At 40.0% G+C, this 11,566-nt stretch overlaps 1 protein-coding gene across 5 annotated transcripts in view; it reads left to right on the top strand.

Annotated features, from left to right (window-relative positions):
* DPP6 (dipeptidyl peptidase like 6) overlaps nucleotides 1–11,566 on the top strand; it is a 949,209-nt gene that overhangs the window by 590,825 nt on the left and 346,818 nt on the right. For all 5 annotated transcript variants that reach the window (XM_073887499.1, XM_073887496.1, XM_025862147.2 and 2 more), the window contains exon 3: nucleotides 8,249–8,347. In XM_073887499.1, the coding sequence (XP_073743600.1) occupies nucleotides 8,249–8,347 (99 nt within the window). The remainder of the gene's footprint in view (nucleotides 1–8,248; nucleotides 8,348–11,566) is intronic.

Raw genomic sequence — 11,566 nt, forward strand, 5'->3', positions numbered from 1 at the left:
TTTTTTTAACTTTTTCTTTTTCTTTTTTTTTGAATTTTTCTTTTTCCCTTTTTCAACAACATCTTCTCAATCCCTTTTTTAAAAAATCTTTTTTATTTTTCATTTTTAGAGCCATATTCTATCCCTTCATTGTAGTTAACCTTATTTTTGGTACATATATATATAAGTTGTTCTCTTTTTAAAATTTAGGGATACAGTTTCTTCTTACAGATCAAAATGTACCTTACATCTCTATTATATGGATTTGTTCTAGTCTCCTGCCTGATCACATTCTCTCCCCCTTTTTTTAAAATCCTCTTCTTTCTTTTTTCAACCAACTTCTTATCTTATCAATTCCTTTTATAAAATCTTTTATGATTTTCATCTTTACAGTCATATTCCATCCCTTCATCACATTTACCCTTATTTTTGTACATATATAAGTTTTTCTTTCTTTAAAATTTTGGGAGGCACATTCTTAAAACAGACCAAAATACGCCCAAAATCTAGTGTGTGGCACTGATCTGTTCACCAGCCTGATCATATTTGATCATATTCTGTTTTTTTGTTTGTTTGTTTCTTTTTCTTTTCTTTTTTCTTTCTTTCCATTTGTTTTCCACCAGTTTCAGGTCTCTTCTGAAATGTTTAGTGTATATTTTTCTGGGGTCGTTGTTACCCTGTTAGCATTTTGTTCTCTCATTCATCTATTCTCTGGACAAAGTGACGATGGAAAAAATCACCTCAAAAAAAAAGACTAGAGGCAGTACTGACTGCCAGGGACCTAATCAGTACGGATATTAGTAAGATGTCGGAACTAGAGTTCAGAATGACGATTTTAAAGAAACTAGCTGGGCTTGAAAAAGCATGGAAGATAGTAGAGAAACCCTTTCTGGAGAAATAAAAGAACTAAAATCTAACCAAATCGAAATCAAAAAGGCTGTTAATGAGGTGCAACCAAAAATGGAGGCTCTAACTGCTAGGATAAATGAGGCAGAAGAGAGAATTAGTGCTATAGAGGACCAAATAATGGAAAATCAGGAAACTGAGAAAAAGAGAGATAAACAACTACTGGATCACTAGGAGAGAATTCGAGAGATAAGTGATACCATAAGACAAAACAATATTAGAATAATTGGGATTCTAGAAGAAGAAGAAAGAGAGAGAGGGGCAGAAGGTATATTGGAGCAAATTATAACAGAGAACTTCCCTAATGTGGGGAAGGAAACAGGCATCAAAATCCAAGAGGCACAGAGAACCCCCCTCAAAATCAATAAAAATAGGTCAACACCTAGACACCTAATAGTAAAACTTACGAGTCTCAGAGACAGGAGAAAATCCTGAGAGCAGCTCAGGACAAGAGATATGTAACCTACAATGGTAGAAACATTAGATTGGCAACAGACCTATCCACAGAGACCTGGCAGGCCAGAAAGGACTGGCATGATATCTTCAGAGCACTAAACGAGAAAAATATGCAGCCAAGAATACTATATCCAGCTAGGCTGTCATTGAAAATAGAAGGAGAGATCAAAAGCTTCCAGGACAAACAAAAACTAAAGGAATTTGAAAACACCAAACCAGCCCTACCAGAAATATTGAAAGGGGTCCTCTAAGCAAAGAGAGAACCTAAAAGTAACATAGACCAGAAAGGAACACAGACAATATACAGTAACAGTCACCTTACAGGCAATACAATGGCACTAAATTCATATCTTTCAATAGTTACCCTGAATGTAGATGGGCTAAATGCCCCAATCAAAAGACACAGGCTATCAGAGTGGATAAAAAAACAAGACCCATCGACATGCTGTCTGCAAGAGACTCATTTCAGACCCAAAGACACACCCACATTGAAAGTCAGGGGGTGGAAAACCATTTACCTTGCTAATGGACATCAAAAGAAAGCTGAGGTGGCAATCCTTATATCAGACAGGTTAGATTTTAAACCAAAGACTATAATAAGAGATGAGGAAGAACACTGTATCATACATAATGGGTCTATCCAACAAGAAGATCTAACAATTGTAAATATCTATGCCCCTAACATGGGAGCAGCCAATTCTATAAGGCAATTAATAACAAAATCAAAGAAACACATCTACAACAATACAATAATAGTGGGGGCTTTAACACCCCCCTGACTGAAATGGACAGATCATCTAAGCAAAAGATCAACAAGGAAATAAAGGCTTTACATGACACACTGGACCAAATGGACTTCACAGATATATTCAGAACAATCCATCCCAAAGCAACAGAATACACATTCTTCTCTAGTGCCCACGGAACATTCTCCAGAATAGATCACATCCTAAGTCACAAATCAGGTCTCAGCCGGTACCAAAAGACTGGGATCATTCCCTGCATATTTTCAGACCACAATGCTTTGAAACTAGAACTCAATCACAAGAGGAACGTCAGAGAGAACTCGAATACATGGAGGGTAAAAGGCATCCTACTAAAGAATGAATGGGTCAACCAGGAAATTAAAGAAGAATTTAAAAAGTTCATGGAAACCAATGAAAATGAAAACACAACTGTTCAAAATCTTTGGGATGCAGCAAAGGCGGTCCTAAGAGGAAAGTATATAGCAATACAAGCCTTTCTCAAAAAACAAGAAAGGTCTCAAATACACAACCTAACCCTACACCTAAAGGAGCTGGAGAAAGAACAGCAAATAAAGCCTAAACCCAGCAGGAGAAGAGAAATAGTAAAGATCAGAGCAGAAATCAATGAAATAGAAACCAAAGGAACAGTAGAACAGATCAACAAAACTAGGAACCGGTTCTTTGAAAGAATTAACAAGATTGATAAACCCCTGGCCAGACTCATCAAAAGGAAAAGAGAAATGACCCAAATAAATAAAATCATGAATGAAAGAGGAGAGATCACAACCAACACCAAAGAAATACAAGCAATTATAAGAACATATTATGAGCAACTATATGCCAGCAAATTAGATAACCTGGAAGAAATAGATGCATTCCTACAGCTGTATAAAGTACCAAAACTGAACCAGGAAGAAATAGAAAACTTGAACAGACCTATAACCACTAAGGAAATTGAAGCAGTCATCAAAAATCTCCCAACAGACAAAAGCCCAGGGCCAGATGGCTTCCCACGGGAATTCTACCAAACATTTAAAGAATAATTAATACCTATTCTTCTGAAACTGTTCCAAAAAAATAGAAATGAAAGGAAAACTTCCAAACTCATTTTATGAGGCCACCATTACCTTGATTCTCAAACCAAAACCCCATCAATAAGGAGAATTATAGACCGATATCCCTGATGAACATGGATGCAAAAATACTCACCAAAATAATAGCCAATAGGATCCAACGGTCCATTAAAAGATTATTCACCACGACCAAGTGGGATTTATCCTTGGGCTGCAAGGTTGGTTCCACATCTGCAAATCAATCAATGTGATACAATACATTAACAAAAGAAAGAACAAGAACCATATGATCCTCTCAATAGATGCAGAAAAAGCATTTGACAAAGTACAGCAACGTTTCTTGATCAAAACTCTTCAGAGTGTGGGGATAGAGGGTACATACCTCCATATCATAAAAGCCATCTATGAAAAATGCAAAGCGAATATCATTCTCAATGGGGAAAAACTGAGAGCTTTCCCCCTGAGGTCAGGAATGCCACAGGGATGTCCACTATCACCACTGCTATTCAACATAGTATTAGAAGTCCTAGCCACAGCAATCAGACAACAAAAAGAAACAAAAGGCATCCGAATCAGCAAAGAAGAAGTCAAACTCTCACTCTTTGCAGATGATATGATACTTTCTGTGGAAAATTCAAAAGACTCCACCCCAGAACTGCTAGAACTCATACAGGAATTCAGTAAAGTGGCAGGATATAAAATCAACGCACAGAAATCAGTGGCATTCCTATACACCAACAAGACAGAAGAAAGAGAAATCAAGGAGTCGATCCCATTTACAATTGCACCCAAAACCATAAGATACCTAGGAATCAATCTAACCAAAGAGGCAAAGGATCTGTACTCAGAAAACTATAAAATACCCATGAAAGAAATTGAGGAAGACACAAAGAAATGGAAAAACATTCCATGTTCATGGATTGGAAGAACACACATTGTGAAGATGTCAATGCTACCTAGAGCAATCTTCACATTCAATGCAATCCCTATCAAAATACCATCCACTTTTTTCAAAGACACGGAACAAATCATCCTAAAATTTGTATGGAACCAGAAGAGACCCCGAATAGCCAGAGGAATGTTGAAAAAGAAAAGCAAAGCTGGTGGCATCACAATTCCGGACTTTCAGCTCTATTACAAAGCTGTCATCATCAAGACAGTATGGTACTGGCACAAAAACAGACACATAGATCAATGGAACAGAATCGAGAGCCCAGAAATGGACCCTCAACTCTATGGTCAACTCATCTTTGACAAAGCAGGAAAGAATGTCCAATGGAATAAAGACAGTCTCTTCAACAAATGGTGTTGGGAAAATTGGACAGCCACATGCAGAAGAATGAAACTGGACCATTTCCTTACACCACACACAAAAATAGACTCCAAATGGTTGAAAGACCTAAACATTAGACGGGAGTCATCAAAATCTTAAAGGAGAACACAGGCAGAAACCTCTTCAACCTCAGGCATAGCAACTTCTTCCTAGAAACATCGCCAAAGGCAAGGGAAGCAAAGGTAAAAATGAACTATTGGGACTTCATCAAGATAAAAAGCTTTTGACAACAAAACCAAAAGACAACTGACAGAATGGGAGAAGATATTTGCAAATGACATATCAGATAAAGGGCTGGTATCCAAAAATATCTATAAAGAACTTTTTAAACTCAAACCCCAAAGAACTAATAATCCAATCAAAAAATGGGCAGAAGACATGAACAGACATTTTTCCAAAGAAGACATCCAAATGGCCAACAGACACGTGAAAAAGTGCTCAACATCGCTCGGCATCAGGGAAATCCAAATGAAAACCTCAACGAGATACCACCTCACACCAGTCAGAATGGCTAAAATTAACAAGTCAGGAAACGACAGATGTTGGCGGGGATGCGGAGAAAGGGGAACCCTCCTACACTGTTGGTGGGAATGCAAGATGTTGCAACCACTCTGGGAAACAGTATGGAGGTTCCTCAAACAGTTGAAAATAGAGCTACAATACGACCCAGCAATTGCACTACTGGGTCTTTACTGCAAAGATACAAATGTAATGATCAGAAGGAGTATGGTCACCCCAGTGTTTATAGCAGCAATGTCCACAATGGCCAAACTATGGAAAGAGCCAAGAAGTCCATCAACAGATGAATGGATAAAGAAGATGTGGTATATATGTACAATGGAATATTATGCAGCCATCAAAAAACATGAAATCTTGCCATTTGCAACAACGTGGATGGAACTAGATAGAGGGTATTATGCTAAGCGAAATAAGTCAATCAGAGAAAGACATGTATCATATGATCTCACTGATATGAGGAGTTCTTAATCTCAGGAAACAAACTGAAGGTTACTGGAGTGGTGGGGGGTGGGAGGGATGGGGTGGCTGGGTGACAGACATTGGGGAGGGTATGTGCTATGGCGAGCGCTGTGAATTGCGTAAGACTGATGAATCACAGACCTCTACCTCTGAATCAAATAATACATTATATGTTTAAAAAAATGATAGTAGGAAAGGAAAAATGAACAGGGGGATATTGGAGGGGGAGAAGAACCATGAGAGACCATGGATTCTGAGAAACAAACTTAAGGTTCTAGAGGGGAAGGGGGGTGGGGGGATGGGTTAGCCTGGTGATGGGTATTAAAGAGGGCACGTATTGAATGGAGCACTGGGTGTTATATGCAAACAATGAATCATGGAACACTACATCAAAAACTAATGATGTAATGTATGGTAATTAACATAACATAAGAAAATAAAAGTAAAAGTAAAATATTTTAAAAAGTAATAGTTTAAAAAAACAAAATACATTTCTACATTAATAGAACAGTTGTTTGTAAAAAGAGATTTTCAGAAAGTGAATAAATTACCTTTTTCATCTTTTACCTGAGTTTGTTTAAATGGCAGGCTTACATTCTTTTCTCATTACATGCATGGATACCTCAAGAAGTGAGCTAGAATCTTCCTTGAATAGTGAAGTTTACTCAGATAAAATTTATGTTTTAATAGATCTATTTATTTTCTGACCATATGCTTAAGAGTGTCTCAGATTTCTTTTTTCTTTTCTTTTCTTTTTTTTTTTTTTACACTTCTTTGGGCCATTGTACAACCGTCTGTCGTCTCAGAAATTTTTATACTTTGTTCTTGTTTTATTTATTTTACTTTTTATTGAAATATACTTGACACATGTGATTGTGTAAGTTTAAAGTGTACAACATGCTGATTTAATACATTTATATATTTCAATATGATTGCCTTTGAGCGGTTTGCTAATGCCTTTATCAGGTCACATAATTATCATTTCTTTTTTTAGTGGGAGTAAGTAAGATCTAAGCTGTTAGCCGATGTGATATTTATAATACAGCATTGTTGTCTGTAATCACTATACTCTGCATTTGATCTCCAGGACTGATTTTTCAACTAGTTGCAAATATATTTCTTAATTAGTAGATCACAGTATTACTTCACTACATTGATGTCTAGTTATCTTTAAAATAGTCATTTACTGTTTGTTTTCCACACTGACATACATCGCGTCTAAAGCTGTGTGTACTTTTTTCTGGGGCTGCTTCAGTTGCTGATGGAAAGGTTCTACGGGGAAGAATTAGATTTGGTTTAACAGCTTCTGTTTAGCACCTGGGAGAGCTCCCCATATAATCAGGTCTAATGAAGGTCACTTTGAAAGGTATCATTCTGTAATTTTCAAAAGACTTTCACACATTAGTCCTTTTTGATATTCAAGAAATTAACTGACGCACACAGTAACACGTGACTCTTCTGACAACTTCAGTAATCAGTAACATCCAGAGAGGCCAAAAGAAAGAAACCATATAGGAGATGTAATAAAATCTATGCATTAGAATCCTACAAGGAGCTTTGGGGGGTTCATTCAGAGTATTTATTTATGTTATCATGCCATCTAGCAAAAATGCTCATTGTTTTCCCCACCTGCCACGGATTTTGAAGCAGAAAATTAAAAGAGGCAAAGGGTCCTGTTGAGGGCAAGCTCTAAGACAGCCCAAGAACTAGAAGGTGCCTCCACAGGCAGAAACTGAAAAGAGAAACAGGCATAACAACCTAACATCAAAATGTAAAAACAACATGGATCTTAAACCCCCCTCACGTAAGCTGCACACAGACCTACACACCTTGATTAGCACTGAGGAGAGCCCCACACAGCAGCCCAGCACAGAACTGATGAAATGAGGACCCCGAGTCTTCAAGAGAAGTGCCCTGACAGCTGCCATCTTCTGTTCTAGAAGGACGATGTACATCAGAAATGGTTAATACTGTTGTTGGTATAGCGGAAGTGAGAGTGGTCTAACCTACTACCCTTGTGTGTTTACTCTGTTAGCTACAACCCCAGAAGCTTCCACCTTGGGAAATAAGATGAATGTTGCCAGGTTTCTACAGGCTCACCCTCTGGTGCCATTAACTAAACATCCCCTCTTGGGATGGATATGAGATTGGTACCTTCAAGGCTCACCCCAGGCGCTTACTCCCAAGTGGAGTGATGGAGAATGAAGCGAGGTGAAATCTGGTAGTCTGCACATAGACATGTGAGGGGTGATTCCATCTGAACAAGAACTGATTCCCAACCCAGAGACAGCCAGGGACAAGTGAGGCATATGGAGAATCAATACTTGCAGGATATGTCACTCACCTTTTCATCCCCAGCACCCAACATGCTGCCAAGTGTTGGCATTGAATAAATGCATCATGAGTGATTGATTACATCACACCACTGAGATCCATTCTGGACACCTGTTGCTTCCTCTCCTGATATTCCCAACTTGTTGTTCATAAATGAGTCTTGAAACGTTTACCTCTGTTCCTAAGAAATACGATCATTTGTGTGTTCGAGTGGAGGGGGAGAAATACCATTTTACTGCACCATGATCCCCTTACCATAGCTTTTGATATTTTAATTAAAACCAAAAAAACATGACTGGCTTTTGTTCAGCCCTTATGTTATGTAGGGAAAGTATATGTTTTACCATACATACTATTTCTAAATGGCAACCCCAATGTTTTATGGTCCTCTCTTTTTTAACCCCAAAATAAAAGGTTTAACTATTTGCCATGTTCTTTTCTAGCGGAAGATACTAGTCTGTCTCAAAAGAAGAAGGTCACAGTGGAAGATCTCTTCAGTGATGATTTCAAAATTCACGACCCTGAGGCTAAGTGGATAAGTGGTAAGTCCTGAGTCCTGTGTGCACGCACAGGAAGCTACTTTTCCACAGTTTGGGTTTGGTCTGTTAGACCATGTTCTCTCTCTGGCTGTAGAAGTGGATGCCCAGAGCTCTTGCTGTGATAATCATCTTACTATCATTCTAAAAAAAAATGTGGATCTGGTAAAATGGGGCTGTTTCTTCGTGAGAAGTGGGTTCTCTTTGTCACCTCCCTGAATCATTCTTTCTCAGATGGAGATGTGAGTTGTTGCTAAGCAACAGGACCAGGCAGAGATACAGGCGAGCTCCCTTGCTCTCCATGTTCTTTTTTTCCTTTTGTACGGCCCTGCTTTCACTCCCCGCTAGATAGAGGGGCCGAAAGGAACTCAAAGGCTTCTTCTCGAATGCCAGTAAATGGACGAGAGTATGGAGCCTGGTGCACATTTGAGAATAAATTTATTTTCTTCTTGCCCTTTAGTCTGGATGTAATCTACTTTTCTTGTTCGGGCGGTGTGGTTAAACAACAAAACAGAATTGGAGGCAAAAGGCAAATGTATGTTCATGATGCATTTTTTGGTCCAGGACATAATCCATTTCATCCACTTGTGGCTGAACTAATTTCCAAGTGTAGTCATGGGAGAGAAGGTGTGAATGACCATGCACCATCCTCTGCAGGCTTTGCTGCCTCCCCCTTAAGTAGTCCAGCCAGCGTACCTCTCCTGCTGTCTCCATGAATGTGGATTTCATTGAGGGATCTTCAGTGGGATGCACTTGAAACTTAATCCTCAGGTCAGAGAACCTTTATGGTGGACTGCTGGAGGTCTAGTTCAAATCCTGGCTTTTATAATAAATGAGGCCCAGAGAGGTTAAGTGATTTTTTTTTGAGGTCACACAGCTTGCCAGTGGCACAGATGGTTGGAAGCCTGTCTCCTGACTTCCCATTTAGTGCTCTTCCCACTACTGTCTTGTTGAGTGACACAGTGTTACTGTGTTTTCTTGCTGTCAGGCTGCTTCTGAAACGCTGCTCATGCTTCACAAACTCAAAAATCAACTAGCAATGGCTCTTCGCCATTTGTCTCCAACTAGGGCACTAGCTTCTCTTTTATCCTCAACTGTGGCCTCAGTATTCGTTTCTGATCCTTAGATTAGCTTATTTAAAAATGAGAGAAGTAGATGGAGCTCAGAGGGAATATATTTTATACAAAGGAATTAGAGAGAAATAGGAGCAGGGTGCTGGGAATAGCAGTTGGGGGGGGGACCCACAGAAATCCAGAATGTGGAGAGAGCCAAGGTCTTTTTGTTTGATGGAGGAAGTAATTTTACCTTTTGTGTTGAGGGAGACTTAGCACTTGCTCTCAGTTTGTGTTGACCCTTTGCATAGGCAGGAGGAAAGCACCAATAGCATACTCCGGGCTCAGTCTTGGAAATGAAAGGTGATTACCCTCTTCTTAAAGATTGTGAAGTCATATTCTAGAAACAGAGCTAGCAATGAGTGACCAGGCATTTCAGTCTTAAAGAATGGCTAGGGGTTTACTAATTAGAGAAAGCAGAGAATAGACCCCTGGGGAATGTAAGGCTAGAATGTTAGTCTGTGCTAAACCTTAGTGAAGAAAAGAAAGTGGAGAGAGAAAGCGGAGAGAAGGGAGGGGGAGGAGAGGAAAACTGGTAGAGAGGCAAAATCTAGGGATAAAACAGATTGGAGACAGGGAACACTGAACCATAGCTGTGGGGTTCAGAGCAAGTCAGAAGAAGCCCTGCAAAGACTCCATGAAGTGCAAAAATAATATTCCTATGTCTGTTTGTTAGGGTGCCCATAGTTGCAGACTGGGCCTAGATCAGCATTCTATAAGCAAAAACCAAAATTTATTTAAAAAAAAAAAAAAAGCCTAGATCTGGAGTCACAAGTGCTGGTAAGTTTCTGCTGGAACTATGTTGGTTATAAGGAGCTTGTACCTCATGAGCTAATTCACACTGCAGAGGTGTGGAGCTGGGCCAGAGGTGTGCTGGCTCTCTGGCTGGAGGAAACAAGCCAAAATTTCTTTATTGGCAAAGTTGGGAGTTGATACAAGCAATTGAGAAATGGCCCCGTGTCTGGCAGAAAATGCCCAGCCTACATGTTTGGCAGGTTAATTCTGTTCATGAAGACCACCTGCAATTCTATTTATTTATTTATTTGATAGAGACACAGCGAGAGAGGGAACAAGCAGTGGGAGTGGGAGAGGGAGAGGGAGAAGCAGGCTTCCCGTGGAGCAGGGAGCCCGATGCGGGGCTCGATCCCAGGACCGTGGGATCATGACCTGAGCCGAAGACAGATACTTAACGACTGAGCCACCCAGGCGCCCCTGCAATTCTAAATGAAGTGCCTTTGGTGTCCAGCAGCTTTCTTAGGAGTACTCTCCCTTTGTAAATGTCCACATCCATCCAGTGTGACATTTTGCTACAAAGTAACCAGTAGTCAGGGTTCTCCAAAGACTAGGCACTGCCCAGAGGGTAAGCGAACATGCCTGTTTTTCCCCCTCCGCTCCTCTGAGCTGTCCTCCCGCTGGTCTTCCCTGCCTTCCTCTTCCTGATCTTCCCCTTTCTCCCTGATCCCTAAAATGTAATAGCTTAAAACGGTTGAAGTAGCTTTCAGTCGGTTAACTGAGACTTTATAATTGATGCTTCACAAGTACCATAAAGAATTTATCCATTTCTTTAATATCACAAGGCTAAATGTGAAGATCCAGGGAAAGATTACCACAGTCATAGGATTATCAAATGATGTGAAGCTGGGTGTGCTTTAGAAATTATCAGAACATTGCCTCATTCAGTTAGTGTTTACTGAGTGCCCACAGTGCAGCAGGCAAAGGACACAGTGTTGGGCCCAGGGAGCTGTTTCTTACTGGTAGCCTTGAGAGTCCCCTCTGTCATCTCCCATACCTTCTACCACCACCATCACCACCACAGTCTCCTTTCTCTCCTCCTCTTCCTCCTTTCTCCTCTGTCTGTTCCTCCTCTCTTCTTCTTCATCATTAACACCACCACACCATCATCATCACCATCACCATCATCACCATCATCATCATCACTACCATCATCCCCATCATCATCATCACCACCATCATCACCACCATCATCATCATCAACATCACCATCATCACCACCATCATCACCACCATCACCATCATCACCATCATCATCACCATCACCATCATCACCATCACCACCATCACTACCATCATCCCCATCACCATCATCACCACC

Source organism: Callorhinus ursinus, unplaced genomic scaffold (genome assembly GCF_003265705.2).
Source record: "Callorhinus ursinus isolate GAN/ISIS: 27379988/994484 unplaced genomic scaffold, GSC_fseal_2.0 scaffold80, whole genome shotgun sequence".
Classification (NCBI taxonomy): Eukaryota; Metazoa; Chordata; class Mammalia; order Carnivora; family Otariidae; genus Callorhinus; species Callorhinus ursinus.